Source organism: Perognathus longimembris, chromosome 18, assembly GCF_023159225.1.
Source record: "Perognathus longimembris pacificus isolate PPM17 chromosome 18, ASM2315922v1, whole genome shotgun sequence".
In the NCBI taxonomy this organism is placed as follows: Eukaryota; Metazoa; Chordata; class Mammalia; order Rodentia; family Heteromyidae; genus Perognathus; species Perognathus longimembris.
The window spans coordinates 12919794-12943191 of record NC_063178.1 but is presented as its reverse complement, the minus strand read 5'-3'; the positions used below and the strand labels follow the sequence as shown (position 1 = coordinate 12943191).

Here is a 23398-nt window from a genome sequence, read left to right as displayed (position 1 = left end):
AGCAAAGAAAGAAAAGGAAGAAGAAAGGGGAGGGAAGAAAGGGAAATTGTCTCCTAAAGGCCTCCTTACCTTACCTCCCTACTACTGCTCTCTAACACCTGTTAGTTTCATCTATCCCTTTAATTATATTTTCATCCATTTTCCTGCTTGCTGGACAGGTATATGACAACAGCCATCCCCCAGTATCTGCATTGGAGGGTTTTCAGAACCACCTCCCATAGATGCCAAAATCCAGGGATGCTGAATGAAGAGCACAGTAAAACCTGTGCACACGCTCCCTTAGACTTTGAATAATGTCTAGGCACTTCTACCAAATACAGAGTAAGCACTCTGTGAATGTGCGTGTTGTGTTTTTTTAGAGCACATAACAACAACAACACAGTCTGAACATGTTTGGTACAGTCATAATTTTCCCCTGACTCTTTCTATGATTGCAATACTGGATCTATATATACACAGCATGTGGGGCTGGTGGGTATGGAGAGTGAACTCTACTCTTCCACTCTCTTGAGTATTTATGGCACTAGCACACTGCCCAGGACAGAGCATGTACTCATATTTGCTGAAAGGATAAAAACAATGAGTAAATAAATCCACAAAATCATGAAGACAAGTGAGGTCAAATAGAATATACAATTTGGGTTTTTCCCTTCATTGGAAAAAATAAAAGTATTTCCATGGACAACACCCTCGCCTCTCCCCCCACCCTTCCTTCCTTCTCATTCCTCTGTCTCTTCCTTTTCTCTGATATTTTTTCCAAAATGATTTGCAAAGCTGTAACCAGGAAATTAAAACCCCTTATCATTGTGTGTGAGATCACCTCAGTACTTGGAAATATAATGATACATCATTATAATTAAATAGAATGATGTAATTATAACATATGTAGATACAATTAGCTAAATATAATCTTAAAGAAACTGCCTTTACATACGCATATTTTAAAAGTCCATTTGTAATGGTCATCTAAGATCTGATGTAAACTGGGGTTAAGGGGGGCGGGGGCGGAATCCCACGAACTCGAATCTGATCATGGCCACCAGAGGGCGGTGCTAGACACCATAGTGGAGTTTCCTTCAGGTAGAGCTGGGTTGCAAACACACTGGGGTCAATCCCTCAGGGGCTGCAGAGTCACCATTCCTATGACTGCTGGACTCACCTGCCTATCTCGAGGGGCCTTTCCTGATTCACACAGTCATAGAACCTCCCCACGATGCTTCACCTTCCTAAAGCCTCCCTCAAGCCCAAGGAAGCAGTAGCCATCTGCCTGCTTCCCCTAGACCCCATCCACAGCTACCAGCTCGCTGTAGTCCAGGCACTGTGCCTCTGGGCTTTCTAGGCCTGGTCTTGGCAGAGCTGGGGAGGCTGTTGTCTTTCCATGTTAAGTACCCTAACTCCCTAAGACCAGCAGCACCGTAAGGAGATGTAAAGGCTTTGAGAAAGTAGCTTGGATAGATCCTTCCAGATCCCTTTGTACTGGACTCCAACATGAGTGCAGATACCAAATTTATGACTCAGAGGCTGTGTCCCCCCCCCCATACACGTTCCCTTTAGTCTTTTTGATCAATAAATAGTAAGATAGCTTTCCCACACATGCATCAGACCCATGTAGGCTTTTCAGAATTCTGCAGTGAAAGGGTCTCTCCATTCAGACCTGAAAAATGTTCAGGATCCTGATCATATCCTTGGCTTTCCCTGGTGTTGTGATCTCAGGAAAATGGATTTCTAAGTATCAATGCACAGGAAGAAGATCACTGTCCTCAGCTGCCTTTCCTTTAGAGGAAGAATTGCTTTATTCATTCTTATTGGTGTTCCAAGCAGGACTGTGTTTTCCAAGGCTCCTTCTAAAAAGAGATGCAGTCAAGAGTGTGGTTTTGACTAGTGGGAATTTTCCATCAGTGAAACCAACTCTTGGCTGTGTTTGGATTTTTGCCAGCATGCGGCCATTGCTCCAGCACTTGTAACTTAAAAGTGGCTAATAAAATCATGAAGGAAAATCATAAAAGAGAATTACAAACAAAATCATCAAAAAGCAAAAAAAAAAATGATTTGACTTGGAGGAAATACCCCCATTCTGGAAACCAAAAGAGAAAATTTGCAGACATAAGCTTATGTCAGCAGAGGCACTTGACAGATTTAAAATTGGTTTCTCCCCTGCTAAGTTGAAGAAAATAGTTCCTACTAATCTATTGTTTTTAATATTGTAGGAAAGGTGAAAAAGGAAATGTGAAGCAAAAGTAAAATCTGTAATCACTACACTCACAAAACCTTCACATTTCTGGTGCTTTTTGTGTGTGTGCCAATCCTCGGGCTTGAACCCAGGGCTTAGGTGCTACCCCTGAGTTTATCTGCACTAGGCCAGCACCTTGCTGCTTGAGTTACAGCTCCACTTTTGGCTTTTTGGTGGTTAATTAGAGATAAGAGACTTGTGGATTTTCCTGCCTGGGTTGGCTTTGAACCTCAATCCTCAGATCTCAGTCTTCTGACTAGGTAGGTTTGCTTGGAGTAGATGTAATAGTGAAAAGCAGCCCCCACTCCACTACCCCCAATAACTTATTTAAGTCAATACAGAATAAAGAGAATGCATTGCTTTCTCATTGATTCATTTGATAAGTGTTTTTGTTCACATGTTAAAAGTATGGTCATGTTAATGATATGATCATGTCAGAATCCTCAGGCCTCTAGATTTGCAGACAGAAGCACATTTCATCACATCAAGAAATCAAATTAAACATTATCAGAAACAATAGCTTATCATTCCATTAGTAATATATTTGATTACAGAGTTTGCACTAACCAGTTAACTGTTACAAAAACCTCTGTTTTTAAGTACTTTGCACAGGGCTACAACTCCAAGATCATTTTTCCTCCCTCTGGTACTCTTAACTTGTTTATGTTTGGAATGTTTGGATGAAATCTGTTCCTTCTTTCACCTTTGGGTTCATTTTCTTTTTAAGGAAACAGCCATGTATACCTTTTCCAGTGTTAAACATACACATATACTCACATGTATGATTAAACAATTCCCAGACTCACTCTCCTGACAAATAAATCAGTGCCAGTAGATCCTTAAAATGTCAAACTTCTCATTCAGCGCAAGACCTGTCAGTGCCCATGTGTTTATTTCAGAGTACCCTAGATGTGGCTGACATAGTTTCCACTTGTCAGAATGCTGAAATGTACAGGACACCCATTCAGACATGGGACTTCTCTGACACTCTTGATTTCTTGTCAAATGTATTGCCCTCCCAGTGTTTGGCCTTCCAGAAATGTGAAAGAGCTTGGAGTTTGTTTGCTTTCCCTTCTACTCTTTGAGTTAAGGTACCACTGAACCTCTTACTAAGATTCTTTGGAGAAGTGTACAATAGCACAAATACCACCAACAATCTGCACACACTTACATGCATGCCCCAAAAGTCAGCCTACATGGTTTACTCCTTTACAGAGATGATTTCTCATGGTCACTAGAGCTTTCTGAAATAGTCTGGACAGACATAATCTGACAAGGCACTGGTTTATGGGCATTTGAGGCCTGGGATCAAATCCTGTCACTTATTTGCTTTGTGAACACAGACATTGTTGCAGATTTCTTTACAGTTTCCATACAAAATATAAAGTGATACTATTAAGAATATAAGTCTGAGCTGGGCATTGGTGCTTCACACCTGTAATCCTAGCTACTCAGGAGGCTGAAATCTGATCATCTCTCTTCAATGTCAGGCTGGTCTTATCACCAATAAACTACTCAGAAAACGCTGCAAGTGGCACTGTGGCTCGAGTGGTAGAGAGCTAGCCTTGAGAGAGAGGGAAACAAAGTTCAAGGACATCACCCGGGCCCTCAGTTCAAGCCCCATGACCAGCACCTCAAAACAAAACCCTAAACTGAATAAATATGTAAGAATATAAATTTGGTTCTACAGTAGTTTAGAAGAGAGGAACATGAATATATCTGCTTGTGCAGTGAAAAGAAATTTCCCTTCCCCTACTCATCTTCCACACCAAGAATAGAAAACCAGGTAGACTAGGCCAGGGCAATCGGCAAGTGAGCGGGGCAGGGGGCGCCCTAGCAACTGCGGCCTCGTGTGAATCAAGGCCTGGAGAACGTGGCCGGTTCCCTGTGTACTGTAGGATCGTGCTGTTCCTTTCTACCCCTTGGCATTGCAGAGCAAGCTAAGGCTTCCCCCCCCCGCCCCCGAATGACAGCTGCCCCACTATGAGCGAGCCAGCGTGAGGAAATGACAGCCTTGGGGTTACTCCCAGGCTCTGAGCCTGCATTCGCAGGTGGCTGCGGCATGGGGTGACCGGAGAGACGAGAGCCGCGGGGAAACCACGAGGCAGAACTGCCATCCAAGCGCCGGGCTCCTTCCCCTTTCGTGCTGGAAGTGAGGGAAACGCCTACCACTTCTCCTCTCATGCTCTTCCCTCTGACAACGCACACTCCAATGATCTGGAGGGAATGATTTGCCAGAAAACCTTTGGACAGCTTATTTAAATAAAAAAAAAGATTTTGATAGCAATAAGACAAGTAATGACATAAAATTCCAATCAGTGGACCAAGGGGGTTCTGATGGAAGGGTGATGAGCAAGCCCAGTGTGTGTGGGCAATCCGTCTCCCTAGATGAAAACGGATCCACGAGTATAACGCAGTCCCCGCTCAACAAGGCTGGCCTCTCGCTGGTCAGCTGCCTTGGCACCTGCTCAGCCTGGTATGCAGATAGCGGCAGGCTCGCTTAGGCCCTGTCCTTCTAGCATGGCCCGGCCCTCTTCCTTTCCCATAGCCAGCAGGGCTTCCTCTCCATTCCTTCTGTGAGCCAGGATAGTGACAAGAATCTTCGCTTCCCCGGGCACTGGGGCAACAGATGCTTTATTTCTTCCTTCCTTCCAACACACACACACACACACTTTCACACTCACAGACTCTCATGCACTCGCACATGCTCACACACAGGCCAATATTCGTGTTCTCTTTGCCTCTGCATATACTCTAGTGACATGTCTCTATTCATAACAAATCTCCCCCCGCCCTATTCCAATACCTCCACTCCCCAACCCACTTCTTGTATCCCGATCCTTTGTATACAACCATCGAATCCCAGACTTGACTCTTCGATATTTTCCCTCTGCGTATCTCCCTTCCACAATGCACACCTCCCCATCTGCTACTCACAGACTTGCCCCCCCCCAAAAAAAACCCTCTCTTTACAATATCTCAGAAACGACCTACTTCTTCCATCTCTACCCTCCATTTCTATGTAACCCCACGTGCTAAGGTTTCAGCATTTGCCCCGTGCCCCTGGAATGTGCCTGTTTCTGCAAGGGCGTCTGTATGGAGTGTATTTCTTTTTTCTCTTGTCACTCCTGGGTCTTGGACTCAGGGTCTGAGCACTGTCCCTGGCTTCTTTTTGCTCAAGGCTAGCACTCTGCCACTTGGAGCCACAGCGCCACTTCTGGCCATTTTCTATATATGTGGTACTGGGGAATCGAACCCAGGGCTTCATGCATGCAAGGCGAGCACTCTACCACTAGGCCACATTCCCAGCCCTATAGTGTATTACTTGCCTCCTTCCTTCACCATACCGCGGCCTCGCTCTCTCTCTCTGCGCAGGGGACGTGGAAAGATCCAGATCAATACTGGCCGGTGAGAACTGCACGTTGGAGTCCTGTGGACTTCAGATTTGCCTGCGGGGGTGGGGGGGGGTCTTCCGTCTGCAGAGGCGGGGTGCACTTTTCCATTCTCCCCCTGAGTGGGACGGGGGCAGACTCCCCCATGCCGTCGCTGGGCGGCCTAGAGGAGACCCCAGCGGGTGCTTAGAAACCTGGGGTCCGACCCTGGGGTCGCGCGCTCCGGGCCGCAGTTCCGCCAGCGGACGCCAGGCGGCACCTCGAGCGCGCCGGGCCCCCCGCCCACCCCGGCCCGCGGAGGGCCCGGAGCGCGCGCATCCCTCGGCCAACCCCGAGTCCCGGGACCCGGCGGGCGGGATCAGACGCGGGCACCGGCACCGCGGCGCGCACCGACCCGGGACGCGGGCAGCTGGGCACCGCCAGGGCCGCCCCCCCCACCCCCACCCCCCCCCCCAGCTCCGGCTCCCGGGTGAGGGACGGAGGGCGATGCGGGCCCGGACGCGTCGTGGACCCCCGGGGAGCCGGGCACCGCGGCTCGCCCCGATCTGGTGCCTGGCGGCCGCCTTGGGGATGCTGTGGCCCCCGGCCTCCCTGGCGTTCAACCTGGACGTGGACGGAGCCACCGTGTACAGCGGCCCCGAGGGCAGCTACTTCGGCTATGCCCTGGACTTCCACCTACCCGATGCCCGCACGTAAGTGGCCGGCCTGGGCAGGGGGCGGGCGGGCTCGAACCGCTGGCTGCCCCGCGCGGGTCCTTCGCGGGGTTCCCCCCCCCCCAAGACGGGAGCACCCCCATCCCTCTCTCCTCCCACCACCAGCCTCTTCTCGAACATGCAAGATGTGCCCCGTGAACTCTGAACTGGAGACCCCTCCGGGGGTTCAAAGACATCTGCATTACACAAAGAAAGAAAAGTGTGCGGGGGGGGGGGGAAAGGAGGGGACCCAGGGACCCCCAGCAAGTGACAGGAACGACCACAGCACGGTGGCTTGCTCTGTCCGGCCTGGGAAAACCGAGGCTGCATGGACCCAGCTCCCAGCAGCTGGGCTGGGCTACGCTTGCCTTCCTCTACTCCCGGCTCCCTTGCCCCCCACCTCGCTCCACCCAGAAAAGAATCCCGGGGCCATCTGCACCCCTCTTCCGAAGGTAGGCTTGTCAAGCGCGTGACTTCCCAAGGGGAGATGGAGTTTGACAGCCTCTCCGTGGACGGGGCGTTGCTGCCCTCCACCCCACGCGCCAGCCCCAGGGCTGTGGGTCCCAGATCTCATCGGTGACCCCCAAACCCTTCCGCAGGGCCAGCGTCTTGGTCGGGGCGCCCAAAGCCAACACCAGCCAACCAGACATCGTGGAAGGGGGAGCCGTCTACTACTGCCCGTGGCCCGTGGAGGGGTCTGCGCCTTGCAAACAGATTCCTTTTGACACCACCAGTAAGTGATGCTTGTCCTGTCTAGGATTGGGGTTTCAAAGGAACCCCGAGATGTCCCGGAGGGGGGGGGGAACATGGGTCTATCTTTCTTGGCGTTCATTTATCCTGTCTGTTCTGTCCGTGTTCGTGGGCCGGGCCGTGCGAGGTCCCCAGAGAAATCAGTGTCTTTGAATATTTACTGAATGTAGGGAAGAAACATTTATTTCAATCCTGATCGTCTGGGTTGCTTCTAGTAACTTCTAGTTCGTTTCCTCTCTGTCAGCGATGAGCATTTTCAGGGCGAATGCATGTTTCGGGGAAAATTCAACAGTTACATCCTCAGCTCGGCTATGGAGAGAATTGGTTTGTTTCCCAAGGGCAAACCTGGGAAAGGATAGACTTTTTAAAAAAAGTGTTTCAAGTTTCCATACTCTGAAGGCAAGCCTTAGCTGTAGACAACCCAGACAGCGCTCTCTGATGGTCTGTAATTCTTTACAGAAAGGTTTTTCTCTCAAAATATTGGACATTGGATGCAAACTAGTACAGGCAGCGTGCGGATGGATTACATTCATCTCCAAAATCCCCAGACAGATGTTTCTTATTTAATTAAAGGGAAAATACATTTTAAACAATTCAGTCTGGTTGTGTTTCCTCTGGTGTTTTCTCCTAAGAGTCCTGAGAAAATAAATTTAAACGTAATGCTTTTGAAAACATTGACACTGAATGTTTTAATTTTGGACCACTGAACCCTCTTGCATTCAAATGATAGATATCAGGGGATACCAAATATCCTTTCGAAACTGTGACTATGTCAGTTCAGTTAAGTCTTTATTGAACAGTTATTGGAAATACCTCCTGCACCACATAACTGTTTCATGATGTCATTCTTGATTTCGGTCTACTTTTGTTATCCTTCTTTTTAGTTTTCACTTTTTATTTTTTTGAGGGGTTGTACAGGGAGTTAGGTTACACTGTATTATGCCCATCTGTGTATGCAGTGCAGCTGGATGAGAAGCACTTTGTTGTTATTTAGAACTTTATAAGAGGTACATTGCCCAAAATTTTGATGAAATTGTTACTTTCATTGGTATTTTTTATATATTCAAGAACAATTACAAAGGGATAAAAAAATTCTATGTAAGCATTATGACCAAATTAGGAGCCTCTTATAAAAAGCATTTTAAAATTGTGCTTTTTATGCTTTTTTAGCTATATATGGTCCCAACCCTTTCTTTGCCATTTCACTGTCATTCAGCTATTTCATCCCATGATTTGTAAGTTCTTACTTAGAAACTTAAGTTTAGCAACAGAAAAAAAGTATAGCTTTGGTTTTTCAAAAATCTTTTAACTTAATTGCCTTATTATACTCAAGTTTTATCTGGTTCCTGATCTCTAGTTTACCTGAACACCTTTGTAAACCCCAATCTCAACAGAAGTTTGGGTTCAATAGATGAAAATCAGAGACGCCAGACATCACCAAGTATTTTCTAAAACTGACCACTCCCAATCACAATTTCTGATATTCACTAACAAGAGGCAATGTTTTCCAAAGTTCTTTCTCAAGCCATTGTTTGGAGTTTTGAAGTCACTTTTCCATAAAGAACTAGTGATGAAAAGTTGCATTTTTGGTTTCCAGAAGAGCCCACAGGAATGCACTTAACCCTGGCTGTAGCTAAATCAATACAGGACGAGCTGACATTATTTGAGCTATTAAAGAAATCAGAAAATAATGTCAAGCAAAGATTAGCGCTACTAGGAGGGAGATGAAGGGGTATGTGGACTTGGTAGCTTCTGGAAACACAACAAAATGTCCAAAGGGGCTTTGAACTGATGGCTCTCTACCACATCCGCTACTTGTATAGAGCTTTTTCCTTGCTAGATACATTTATGCCACTTTCATCCTTACCAACCATAATTGTAGTCATTTGAAGGGGAAAGGGATGGACAAATGAAGAGGAAAAGATGGGGAGAAGGCAGCCAACAATACAGTGTATATCCTACAAAACTAAGAAGAGTGAAGGAAGTGATGGGTGAGAATGTTAACGGGGGTGACATTGACCGAGATATATTGTATGTATAAACTGCTTTGTCCCATGGCAACCACTTAAAGATAACAAAAAACTTAGAGACAATCGAAGAAGATAAGCACAAAAACAGTCGTTTGAGGATTCATAAGGGAAAGCAAAGGAAGAAAGAAACAGGTGTTCCTGAAATAATTGCACAGGGGGGGCATTTGTAGAAACAAGGGCAGATACTGTATGCAGAGTTTGCAGGGAATGAATGATGAGCGCAGTGCTTGGCATTTGTCTAAGAGGGGATCCCCACTGAAGAGACAGGAATCACTGAGGAGTTTCCAGAGTCAGCCATCAGGGGGTACTGTGGGCCCGGAAAACTTGGTTACTGCTGGGAAGAGCTTGGGAACAAGGAGAAGGGAGCCCGAGGGCCCTGCTCTGGGGCATGCTACTGAGTGCGTGCCCTCTGGCTGTACCTCATCCCGATTATGCTAGCAGTGTCCAGACAGCTGGCATTTCCTGTGAAGCTGTGAAAGAGAAGACACAGCAGAACTAAGTTCCCACTGGTGCATCATGAGTGACATCTTGGGAGCAAAGCAGCCGGATGGAAGCAGACATGGCCGGCTGCGAGTCCTGCAGTCGGGTCAGGGCATGATGCGAATTGATTGCTACTGTCTACCAGCCACTTGGCATAAGTTAGTTCCCATCTGCAATGCAAAATAACTATGGAAACTCATTTCATGCACAAAGAAACTGACAGAACAATATGGTCAGGGGTGTACAATGGGGAAAACTGAGCTAAGTCTCTGCCTATGGCCAGGCTGTCTCTGCCCCCTGCCTTCCTTCAGGAGCAGGATGTCAGTGCAGAGTCTTGACTGGGTACCAGGGACCTCTAGAAGCACTGGTCACCTTCTTTCCATCCCTGAGTTCAAGCCCCAGTAATGGAGGAGGAAGGAGAGGAGGAGAAGGAGAAGGAAGAGGAGAGAGAGAAGGAGTGAAGAGGAGGAGGGGAGGAGGAAGTAGAGGAGACAGGAGGAGGGGGAAGTGGAAGAGGCGAGGAGGAGGAGGAGGAGAGAGCAGGAGGAGGGAAGGAGAAAGAGGGGGAAGAGGAAGAAGGAGGAGGTGGAGGAAAGAAGGAAGGAACGAACAAAGAGACTGAATCTGTGGACACCTTCAAACTGATATGCAGGCACAAGTACATGTTATATCACCAATATTCCTCGGTAAAGGTTTCTGTCTTTTCCCTGTCTACTTTTACTATCTAGTAAATGCAACCTCTCTTGTTCTTTTTTCTTCTTCTGGTGATTGAGGGATTTGAACTCAGAGCTGCAAGCTCACTAGGCAGACAGTGTACTGCCGAGCCACACCTCCACTACCTAAATCCAACCTTTCTACAAAGGTTGTCCAAGCCCTGGGGTGTCTAGTGTTTGGCTAGGGGAATCTGTTAAATTTCCTCAGCTAGACACTGAGGTGACTGGTGTGCTGTTTGATCCCTGAATGTACCTGTGATCTTGCGCCTCAATTTATTTACAGTCCACTGCCCTTTTTAAAAGATCCTTGTTTTAATTTGCATTTCCTTTAACTAGTCATTGCTTTAGCTTCTTTTTATCACGTAACTAGGATTTGAATTAAAAAAATTGTTTTTACTACTTCTCGTGATAAAACAGAAGAAACTTGGTCCACTCCACGCTTCAAATGCATGAATACTATTAAACTCCCACCCTTTCAAGTAGGGAAAAAGGGAACTTTGGGGAAGCAGATGGTGGCGGGGGAGGTGCAAAGAATAGGTAATTCTCATGTCTGTGCAGTATCAAGTGGGGCCCTAAACCCCTTCTCTCCCTCTGCCTTTCCCCTTTCATTTCAACAGAAGGAAATCTCTCTCATCACCAACTTGATTTCTTCCACTTCGACCTCAGGAACTCTCTAAATGAAACCCTGGACCTTAAACAACTTAGCACACAGCCTCTCAGCTAACAAAGTTACAGTTACATTCATACCCATTGCAACCTTTTGTGTGTGTGGAGGGGGGGGGGGTTAATTTGAACTCAAGGCCTAGGCACTGCCCCTGAGCCTCTTTGTGCTCAAGGCTAGCACTCTACCACTTGAGCCACAGCACCAGTTCTGGTTTGTGAGTGGTTAATTGGAGACCAATGTCTCACGGGGACTTTTCTGCTGGGGCTGGCTTCAAGCTTCGATCCTCTGATCTCAGTCTCCTGAGTAGCTAGGATTCCTGGCGTGCCCAGCCCCACCACAACCTTTATTTTTTATTTCTCCTGCCCTTTCCAAACCAATATGCAGATTAAATAACTATACAGGTTGTTCCATTACAACCTTTTTGTTAAAAAGGAGAGTGGCTCAAACCATGAAAAGGACACCTTGTTTGGAAACAATAAAAGGACAGAATCACAACAAGAATAAAAGCATGGTGCACAAAACATTGTATTGTACTAAGTGCCCAAAGGACACATGTGGAGGAGCCAGATCATGGTGTGTGCTAATAAATGAAGATGATAATCAGAACCCTAAGAATAACCAAGACAATACAGCTGGAATCCACTCGTAATGAGGGACCCACATAAAAGCGAACTGGCAGAAGTGGGAAGCAGAAGTCATCTGAGAAAGACTACTAAAATTGGCCTGGCCTTAATTTAATATCTTTGTGATTGGGGAAAAAAAAGACTAAAAATGAGAGGTGATTTTGGTTAGGACCTATGAAAGCAGCAGAGTGGGGAAAGATTTTAGTTAAAATCCGCTTGGAGACTGGATGCCTTCTTTCTTTTTCTTTTAGGGGAGTGGGAGCTCTGCTTTATTTTGTGTTGAGTTGAGAGCACGTAACAGAGAGCAGCTCAGAGCATCTGGTCGAATGATGGGTACGGGGTGGGTTTGGATAGTATGAACTCCACCTTTTTTTCCCCATCTGGGGGGGTGGTGGCAGTCATGGGCCACATAAGTCTTGCTTTGTCTGTTTCCCCATGAAGAATCAGTTTCTGTTCAGGAACAAAGAAGAGGGGGCATGTAGTTTAGACACACCGAAGAGCAGGACAGAGGAAATAGCAAATGTGACAGGATTCAGGAACAGCAGAAACCTGGCCCCACTTAAGGCCAATTGGGTGGGAGAGGGGAAAGGAAGATAAACTACTGCTCTTAAGACTTCATCATGGGCTGGGGATATGGCCTAGTGGCAAGAGTGCTTGCCCTGGGTTCAATTCCCCAGTACCACATATATAGAAAACGGCCAGAAGTGGCGCTGTGGCAAGTGGCAGAGTGCTAGCCTTGAGCAAAAAGAAGCCAGGGACAGTGCTCAGGCCCTGAGTCCAAGGCCCAGGACTGGCAAAAAAAAAAAAAAAAAAAAAGACTTCATCGTGGGGCTGGAGACATACATAGCTCAGGGGCAGAGCACTTGCTTTGGCCTGTGTGAGGTGCTAGGTTTGAGCCCCATCTTTGGGAAAGTATCGAAGACTCTGTGCTATGTATAGTTATCTACACATTTCTGCACACATATGCAGAGATACCTAAGGATAGGCATGCATATGCAGAAATCTTCCTCTTCTAAGTGCTGGTCCTGACAGATCAAGAATTGTTTAGCTGAATGGCTTACTTCGTCTGCGAGGAAATTCCAGATGGCCACCATGACTGAGTACACTGTCCGGATCACCTACTACCCATCTCTAAACAAACCTTGATTGGCTCATATTTCCCTGCCACAAGACACACGTGAGTCCTGATAGGAGATGTGAGGAGGCAGTGATCCGTACACAGAGCAACCAAGGAAGCAATTAGCAAAAGGAAGTCCTTGAAACTCCACCTAAAAATGGGAAACAGACCCGCTGTGGGGCGAGTGGAGTGGTATGAACACGAGGCGCCTGCTGCTTAATGTGCAGAATTCCTTCAGGAAGCTGGACGAGCCGGCCTCCAGGCGCTTGGCAGGGGTGTGCTGCGAGAATCGTCCAACACAGTCTAGAAGTTATTCTGAAGGAAGCACCATGCATACACTTTGACATTTGAACAGGCTGGCTGAGGGGGTGTGTGTGTGTGTGTGTGTGTGTGTGTGTGTGTGTGTGTGTGTGTGTGTGGTGCCCTTTGCTGCATTTATGAGCAAAGCTGTCCATGTTACAAAGAACTCACTTGGGTGTTCCCCTAACACACACCATCCACTGACAATCACGTGCGGCTTGGAGGAAGACAGATTGTAAAACCAAACAAAACCAAGCGTTGACTTTACACACCTACCAGGCATCTTTTAACCAGCAAGCCTGGCTAGAGCGTTCAAAGATGCCATGCATAAGCTTATGGCTCCAGTTTCACCACCTCAGCTATCACCTGCCGTGATTTCTCCAGCAGTCCCCAGCCTAAGCCATCCTCTCGTCCCAATGCTTGCTCACTTCATCTCCTAGCCACACTACTTCACCATGCAGTATCTCCTCAAACAACCCAACGCAGCACGGGAAGCCCTGGTTATTTTACAGCCACTTCCTTACCCACCCCAAACACTTTCTCTTCCCATAATGCTTTTCTGATTCTACCATCTCTGTCTTCCCACGTTTTCCACAAAGATACAGGTTTCAGAAATTAATTCTCAAGTACCTATAAATTCTTTTTCTGGGAAGAGAAAATAAACAAATCCCCTTACTGGCAATAAGGGTACATAAAACCCTAAGGGCCAATATTTTTGAACTTCCTACATATGGAATGTCAATTAAATTATGCCAATTATAAGTCATAGGATTGAACATTTTATAGCCATAAAAACAAAGTGTAAAAAGAGTCAGTATTAATAGGGAATATTGTTCTTGTTCTAATGTTATGTAAAAAACACACATACATTGTGTCTACAACTGTAAAATACAAAAAGAAACTGTCTTCAAGGAAAATGATTTAAATTTCTTCTTAAAAAATTCATGCCAGGGCTGGGAATATGGCCTAGTGGCAAGAGTGCTCGCCTCGTATACATGAAGCCCTGGGTTCAATTCCTCAGCACCACATAGGTAAAAAATGGCCAGAAGTAGCGCTGTGGCTCGTGGCAGAGTGCTAGCTTTGAGCAAAAAGAAGCCAGGGACAGAGCTTGGGCCCTGAGTTCAAGGCCCAGGACTGCCCCCCCCCCCAAAAAAGAAAAATTTCATGCCAGTCACTGGTGGCTCATGCCTATAATCCTAGCTACTTAGGAGGCTGAGATCTGAGGGTCATGGTTCAAAGCCAGCTCGAGTAGGAAAGTCCATGAGACTCATCTCCAATTAACCACCAGAAAACCGGAAGTGACACTGTGACACAAGTGGTAGAGTGCTATTCTTGAGCTAAAGAGCTCATGGACAGCACCCAGGCCCAGAGTTCAAGCCCCATAAGTGACAAAAAAATTCATTTGTTTTCTTATTTTTAAAACCATGAACTAACAGTGACTAGTGATCAGGAAAACTAATTCTAGAAATGAACATGAAAATTATTGTATTCACTGAATAACTAAAAAACAAAATAATTCAATAATATACTTATTGAGTTGAATAACTTATAGTAATAAAGATTCATGATAGGAAATACAAATTAAGTCTCTGTAATGGAGGATTAGCCAGTCCCTCTTCTGTCTTAGGTGTCAATGTTAGAGTTGTTTAGAAATGTGTTTATTCACATACAGATGTTCATGTTTCAAAATATTGAAGACCAGGATATTTTCTGAAACCTAATCAGTCTCACCTGTTTTGGATTGTCTCTAAATCGATAGAAATGTAGACTGGATGGTCTGATACTGTTGTTTCCACTGCCTTCTAGAGTAAGAAAACTGTGAGTAGAACTGATTTGAGAATCTCTGGGTATTATGGGCAAGCCTGAAAAGTTAACTCAAAATGTGTTTCTATTACAGTCAGTTTACAGAACTTAGTATAAGAGGCCATTGGTAGAAGCAGAGTGATCTAACATCCAAATGAGCTTTAAAATATGCAAAGTACTGGGTAGAATTTATGGAGTGGTGTTAGATTTCCAAACAAATTGATATTTACTTCACATTGTTATGCTCAGTAATGAACTATGTTCTTTTAGTATTTTCTTCTAGTATATATATATAATATATATACACATATACATATATGTGTATGTATAAGAATTATATTAATAATTACAATATATAATGTGTGTAATAATGTATTAATTATAATTAATACATTATATAAATAATTAATACATTAAATTATACATAGTCATACCAAGAATGAGTTCTGAAATCTGTTTAGAGCATGTCTTTTAGGGTACACCATTCTAAAAGAACCAAGTAGGGTTTATAAATACCCTGCAAAAGCGTGTCTATTTGCATGAGTGGAGATATATCAGCACACTCAGGCTGAGTGGAGAATTGTCAGATGACAGGAAGGAATTGGGGAAGTGATGGCTACAGCAGCATTTTCCTAAAGTTCTTCTACACGAGTCTTCTGAGTAAACATAAAAGGTACATGTTAAATAAGTTTGGAAATGGCCAAATTCATTTCCCCTCTATGAGAATGACAAGGCACACTCTCCTGGTAATAGTACAGAGAAATGACAAACTGAAAAACAACCAACGCAAACCCTCTGGACTCCGAAGACAGCACTTCTACTGACAATTCCATAGTTCCTGTCCTGTGCACAATTAAGACACAGATGGCCCCAAAGCTCTGGTTTAACTTCCTGCACACATTGAATGTTTAAGTAGAGTTGATGCATGTTGGAGCCACCTGGGACCCAGGCTCATGGAGCTTCTTTATTGACCCATGTGCTCAGGATCATCCCAACTGGAAAGGGGGTGGGGAAGACCCCACAGGTTAAAGTTCCCCCGTGGAATTGGCAGCCATTCCTTTTCACATTTTGTAAGCCAAGCATGCTGAGGAAGTTGGCCATGCCAACTTTATATAAAAAGCTGAATATTTATCTGTAACTGTCAACATGGAATCTATAATCTTTAGAACCTGGAAGGAAAGGAAAGCCAACAAAAGAGATTGTCTTGGGAAACGTGATAAGCCTGGGTTTCCTTCTGATGAAGGGCTTTTCCAGGACACAGGTTAGAGACACTCAAATGGCATATAGCACTTTGAGGCTCTCCTCCCAACCCTACCATGGGGGTAGAAAGCAAGACACACAGCAGACACGGCAAGGAAAGGAATGTTTGGAGATTGAGGTGCAAGTGTCATGCCACCCATCTGTCCACAACCTTTCCACTCAGTGCCCCTCCTCCACCGCCTGCGTCCCCTGAGGAGAATGGCTGCTCCTCCTCCTCTTAACCTCCTTGAGTGACATCCTGGAAACCATAATCTCTTTTCTGCAGAAAGTCACCCCTTTAATTGCAACACATTTTTACTCATTAAACTTGATGAGTGACCTTGCACAAGCACACCCTAGAGTACACAAGTCCTTTACAAAGAATAGCTGTGACAGATGAGAAATGGAAAGATGGGACAGAAAGGAGAGTGAGTATGTGTGTGCACACATTGTTTTAGGTTTGCCTGGATATTAGTTTTCTGTTGTTGCTGTAATAAATAACCATGTCCTTAGTACCTTTAAAAAACACAAATCGATTATCTGATGGTTCTGAAAGTCAAAGTCTAAAATTGATCTCCTTTGGGCTAAAATCAAGGTATTGGCATAGCTTTCTACCTTCTGGGAACTCCAGGACAAAAAAAAAAATCTCTTGCCTTTTCCAGCATTTACAGCCTGCCAGTATTCTTTGGCTTATAGCTCTTTCCTCTATTTTTTTTTTTTTTTTGGTGGGGTGGGGGCATGAAGTGGGAGATTGGTATGGTACTCAGGGCCTTCCACTTGCTAGCCAGGCACTCTTAGCACACGAGCCATACATTCATTGCCATTTTCCCATTGGTTACTTTCAAGGTAGGGTCTCACTTTGTGCCAGAGTCCAGCCTGTGCTGCCATTTTCTCTTCTTGTGCTTCCTCATTCTCACCAGCCATGACAGACCCACACCATGTGGCTTGGGTATTGATTGTGATGGAATCTCAGGAAATTTTATGCCCAGGCGGACTCCAATCTACAATCCTTTCATAATCACCTCAGTGTGAAAGTCTGGAAATGACTGTGCTGGGCAATGGAGACGTGTTTCTAGGCTAGAGGGAAGCGACTCACAGAAAGAAGGACGGGGAATGAAGCCAGAGTGCTAGCTACAGCCAACTCTATGTAGAGTTGAGGCCATAATTCCTCTATTTTGAAATTGTGAAAGGTCAGAATCTGTAAATTTTTTAAGTGTCTAAATTCGGAAACTCCAAAAGATCAGAACTCCAGACATGTAACTCTTGAAAAACGTACTTTTAAAACTTATTTTAAATAATTGTTTAAAGTTTTAAATGGCAATGTATTTGGGGAATATGTAAACTATGATTCCAAGTATCTACAGTCTACTTCATGTAATAAAACAGACATGTATAATAAAATAACACACATGAAATAAAACAGTACATGCATTTTGGAAAGAATAAAGCCTCGGCCAACATTTATGCAGGTACTCATAAGATGATGAGCCATCTATATAAACAAACAGATCAAAAAGTGAAATGTGTCACTGTAGCTCACTGTGTAGGTTGGTAAGGTTGTGTGTCCAGCCTTGTAACTGCCATCACCAGAAAAAACCACGCTGGACAATGCAAGCCTTGGTTAAGATCCATCAAAACCCTTTTCAGGTCAGCACTGAAGATAATTCAGTCCCCTGAAGAGCTGAAATCGCAAGATTCTTTTTATTCAGAAACCCTAGCTCTATTTACTGAGGAAATTTCAGCGTTTTCATGTTTATGCCCAATGCTTACAAAGTCAACATGTCAATCATGTAATTTTATGGAATCCAATTTCCAAAAGCTACATAAAGGGGATTTGATCCTCACAAGTCTCTGCCAAAGTCTCTGACCAATTGAATACACTCATCGTCACTGGAAACACACCCATAATAATGCATTGGTGGGCTCCGATGAGTCTGTTCCGATGAACACGATGTCTCAGTCCTGAAAAGAACTGATGCTGCTCTCAGCCCTTCCGCAGAATCTGACTTTCTTTCCCTCTTCCCCAGCCGCCCACCTGCTTTCCCAAGGGGAACTGGGGTTTGGGAAATTTCAAGTTTTGAGATTTCAACGTTTTTGTATTCTACTCTTCTGGGATTATGCTTTGGGAGGGAATCTAAGATTGTGGTCATGAGTGATATTGCTCTTTCAGGATTTTAGAATTATGACTTTGGGTTGTTATCTTAAGCATCGTGAGTAGCCAGCCACTAGTGAGTCATGGGAAAGCAAGGGGTACCATTTTTAATTTTTTTTTTTTTTGCCAGTCCTGGAGCTTGGACTCAGGGCCTGAGCACTGGCCCTGGCTTCTTTTTGCTCAAGGCTAGCACTCTGCCACTTGAGCCACAGCGCCACTTCTGGCCATTTTCTATATATGTGGTGCTGGGGAATCGAACCCAGGGCTTCATGTATACAAGGCAAGAGCTCTTGCCACTAGGCCATATTCCCAGCCCCAATGATTTTTTGTTTGTTTGTTTGTTTTTTTTGGCCAGTCCTGGGCCTTGGACTCAGGGCCTGAGCACTGTCCCTGGCTTCTTTTTTGCTCAAGGCTAGCACTCTGCCACTTGAGCCACAGCGCCGCTTCTGGCCGTTTTCTGTATATGTGGTGCTGGGGAATCGAACCTAGGGCCTCGTGTATCCGAGGCAGGCACTCTTGCCACTAGGCTGTATCCCCAGCCCGATTTTTTTTTTTTAATATGAGCAGTTTCACTACTGGATTAGTAAAAGATGTCAAAGTTAGCCAGAACAGAAGCAAGGGAGTGAGATAGGAGCTGGTTGTCATTGTGTAATGAGAGGTGTGAGACCTGGCTTGATTGATAGCACTTAGGACTGAGAAATGACTACAGTTGGATGTATTTGAAAGCACACCTAGCTGAATATGATTATGGATCAGGTATAGAGGGTTACTAGAGATCAGGATTGATACAGGTCAGTGAGGAAAGAAAATGTCATAGAAGAAATATCATAACTTGGCACCCAGTATGTGAAATTTGAGATACAGATTAGATATCCAAGTGGACATCAAATAGAAAGTTCAATAAATGATTCCAGACCTATACAGATGTCTGAGGTTTAAAATGTAGAAGTCAGGCTAGGTTCTCATAGCTCACACCTTATAATCCTAGCTATTCAGGAAGCTGAGATCTGAGGATCAGTGTTTGAAGCCATCTCGGGCAGACAAATCTAAGAGACTCTTATTTCTAAATAAAAAGCAAAAAGCCATAACTGGAGATGTGGATCAAGTGGTAGAGTACCAATCATGAGCAAAATGCCAATTGAGAGTATGAAGTTCTTCAGTTCAAGATACAGTGCTGACCCCACCCCCACACATTCATTCAAAAAGAAAAAAAAGGAAAGAAAATCGAAGCCATATAGATGAGGATGATATGTGTGAGACTATGATGAGGAGACTAAGTGCAGATGAAGGAAAAAGCAGCAACAAAACAAAGTAAAAATACCAGAAGAGAGATTAGCTCAAGGTCGAGCTGCCGCCCACAGTCCCCTAACATCTAGAAAAATACTTGAGAGAAAAGGAAGATGTGTGATAAACCTGGAAAGATGTATAAAAATCATTGTGATTGGATTGGATAGTTGAAGGAAGAAAATGGTCCTTTTAAAAGTTTTTCCTTATATTTTCTCAATGACATAAGAAACAAGGTTATGAGCTAAGAGTGAGGAAGCCAAAGAGACAGTTGGAAGAAGGAAATCGAAATTGTAATGACAGAATGGCAGAATATACTGAGCAAAGAGGTGACAGAGATGGTCAGACAATGCACAAATCACACTGCCATCTGATCTGTTTATTGAATGAATACATATTTGTCTCTGCTTACTACAGAGTATACCTCTACTTTGGGGGGGTGAAGTTTAATTAGATCTTCTGGAGAGTAATTTCATCTTGGATGCTAGTGTTCTGAAAGATTGAGTAGCAGACTTAGAATTCTGTTTGCATACTTCAGTGCCTGTTTTGTGTATCTTTAGGAATGACGATTTTCTTCTTTGTTTCTTTCTTTCTTTTTTTTTGTGCGCACGTGCGTGCGTGCGTGTGTGTGTGTGTGTGTGTGTGTGTGTGTGTGTGTCCATGTGGGACTTGAACTCAGGGCCCGGGTGCTGTCCCTGAGGTCTTTTTCTCAAGGCTAGCACTCTACCACTTTGAGCCATAGCGCCACTTCCCGTTTTCTGGTGGTTGATTGGAGGTAAGAGTCTCATGATCTTCCTGTCCGGGCTGGCTTTGAACTGCAATCCTCAGATATCAGCCTCCTGAATTGTGAGGATCACAGGCATGAGCCACAAGCACCCGCCTGTACATACCTTTTCAAATGCTACTGGGAATCAAATTTACATAGCCTTCATTCTGAAACATTATATTTAAAAACAGTCTTTTGAGGTCATATTGAAAAAAATCTGTGTCAGTTCCAGGGCTTCCTGGGACCCACATGCTGAGAGATTTTCATGAAATGATTAAGCAGTAAACAAATCATGCTGTGCCCCTGACAATCCAAAAAGGAGATATACCTACAAAATAGCACAAGATAGGTGATTCCAGATAATTCTTCCAACTGTGAGAAAAATCTAGAGATGAAAGACAGTGTGAAACATCCAAGGAGCTGAAAGGAAATCACTGTAGATGGGGTTGACAAGAAGAACTGTGGTAAGATAAAGGATTTACAGGCCTGGTTTTTGTATTGGAGAAAGGACTCTGGCTCCAGGATAGAGTTACTACTTATAAGTAGATCACTTGGATCAGGAGAGACCAGCCAGGTTTCTCTGGCAGGAGCGAGGCTGAAGGACATCATCATATTGGAGTGGCAGACAGGATGAGAGAAGTAAACGAACTTGGCTTTGAGAGATATTGAGAAGGAAGGAGAAACAGGAAGTGGAGACTGAATGGAATTTTAGGAGCACAGAATTAGTTACTGTCAAAGATATGTTCCAGGCTCCCTAACTTGGTGAAAAGGGTTACCGTTAAATCTAATGAACAAAGCAGATGGACTGTGTGCCTGGCAATGTCTAGGACTAATCCAGCTGTAACAGCAGAAAGTGAAGGCTTTGGCATGCAAAAGGGCCTCTGTTCTTGACTAGAGGGAGTGTTTTTGTGAGTGTGTAAGGGCTTTTCAAAGAGGAAAATGGGAAAGTCAAAGTGGAAGAGTGAAAAGTGGTTGGTGTGTGTATGTGTGTGTGTGTGTGTCTGTGTCTGTGTGTGTGACACACACATGTCCATACTCATCTCTGGGAGTGGCAGATAGGTAAGCAATTGTGCCAGCTAACATGGAGGAAGTGAAGTGAGTTATAGAAAATGAGGTCAAAGTTGGTGTTTCTATCAATACAACCCAATTGTAGTCAGCTCTGCTTTTCCAACTGTTGTGTCACACTGGGGAGTTGTTTTGGGTTTTGTTTGTTTGTTTATTTGTTTATAATTTGATCTGTTACAGATGTCTAATTTCCCTCAGGAAGATAATGGATTCATTTTTTTTCACTTCTAATTGCTTGCTCCTCTAGCAGCCTCATAAAAATGAGCAGAATTCCCACTGACAAACTTGCTTGCATTATACCCAGAAAAAAGTCCATCTGTATTTCCCAAACAGACCTTACGTAAGACCTCCATCGCATTATATATGAAAAACATTTCAAATAATATGATGTGATGGAGAAAACGAATATGTTTTTACTATTCCACAAAACTCTAAAGAATACTGGCTTGCTACCACTGAATATTCCAAACAAGAAGTTGGACATGTGAATTCTGTTCTGTGAAAGACAGTCTAGACATGGAAATGATTATAGCAGAAAATTTACATCTCTATCCAAAGAGAAAAAGTATCTAATAGGAAAGATTGTATTACAATTCTCCCTATTATTATTAGAACTCGGGAAAGCATACATTTCATCTCTGTTACACAGAATATATTTAGTCTGAATAACACCTTTCATGGATGTCATAGGAGAAAATAAATTAGTGCCATCATATCCTTAAATATTTGAAAATTCACATTAAGACCGCCCAAAGTATGATGGGTACAGAGACATTCTTTCAGAGCACATTAGTGGTTGTGGAATATTAAGAGTTAATACATTTGGGAGTTAAGTATCAGTGACAGAAAAACCAATTCACATTCCTGTTTTGGATTTGTTTCTTTTAGACCAAGAGGCCTGGCCCCTGCTGCTTTATTCTGACTCTTACCTATGCCTATTCTTTATTCTCACATACATAGTTTCAACTTCTATGAAACTTTTACAATGTGCGTTTGGCTATGATAAAGATTATAAGCCAACATTTAAAGATTTCCTTCCCTCTTTTCCTGATTAAAGCTGTCTGGACAGCTCCTGTAACAGCTTTAAGAAAGTCCCTAAAGGGACAGACTTGGAGGTGCTGACGGAAGGTTGTAGGAAAACTGCCTGTTTTCCCACTAGTAAGGTCGTGAGCTTTATAAACAGTTTTCCAAAATGATCCCCCTGCCAAAATGTTTCGCCACACGTGTGTGAGTTTCAGGCAGTCTCTTCTCTCTTTGCCTGGTGGATCTATCTTCACTTCTTATAATTCCTCCCACTTCGTTAACCTAAAAGATTAGAAAAGTCTGCTGTAGCCCATGTGTGCAACACAAGGCCTGTTCCCAGGAAGAAAGGGAATAAAAACAAGTGGGCTGGACACCCTACTGGATTTCTACCCACACTGCCCAAGGCTTCAAACCCAGGAATGGAGGAGGAGCCAAATGAATACTATTGTTAACAGCAGTGGGAATTTCCAAGGCTAAACTGCAGATTTTTTCATGTATCCTCAGAGGATTTTTTTGTTTTAGATCATAAGTACAGTAATACTTACTATATATAATCAATAAAATATATTAAGTGGAAATATAAAAGGACATTGAAGAATATATATATATATATATATATGTACACACATTTGGAAGTTAATTATCTGTGACATAAGAATCAATCTTTCTTGGAAACAAATCCACGAAAGGAATATGAGTTGTATATATACATATATAGTAATATATTATATTGTAATATACATATATATATTGCCTTCAAGATAACCATCATTCACGTTATCGTCCAAAGAGAGACAGAAACAGAAATAGAGAGATAGAGACAGGGAGATAGAGACAGAGAACCCTAGGTCTAAGTAAAAGTAAAACTATACTAAATAATAAAGCTTGAAGAAATTTCTGGATAACTAAATGGCAGCCTGGCTATTCATTCAACACTTGCTTTATTTAGGGCCTACTATGACCCAGAAGCAGGGAATAGAGAGGCCAAGCAGAGAATATCTCTGTTCATGGAATTTATGTCTATTCTCAAGGGCCTAGTCAATACAGGAGCAAAATAACAAGTAAAATCATCTCC

The 23398-nt window shown here is 44.0% G+C and overlaps 1 protein-coding gene across 1 annotated transcript in view; it reads left to right on the top strand.

The window, feature by feature from the left end:
• The first annotated feature begins 6078 nt into the window (after nt 1-6078).
• The window catches only part of Itga8 (integrin subunit alpha 8), a 153863-nt gene continuing 136543 nt past the window's right edge, over nt 6079-23398 (top strand). Inside the window, exons 1-2 of the mRNA XM_048367462.1 lie at nt 6079-6314; nt 6914-7047. Of these exons, the coding sequence (XP_048223419.1) occupies nt 6109-6314; nt 6914-7047 (340 nt within the window). The 5' untranslated portion in view covers nt 6079-6108. The remainder of the gene's footprint in view (nt 6315-6913; nt 7048-23398) is intronic.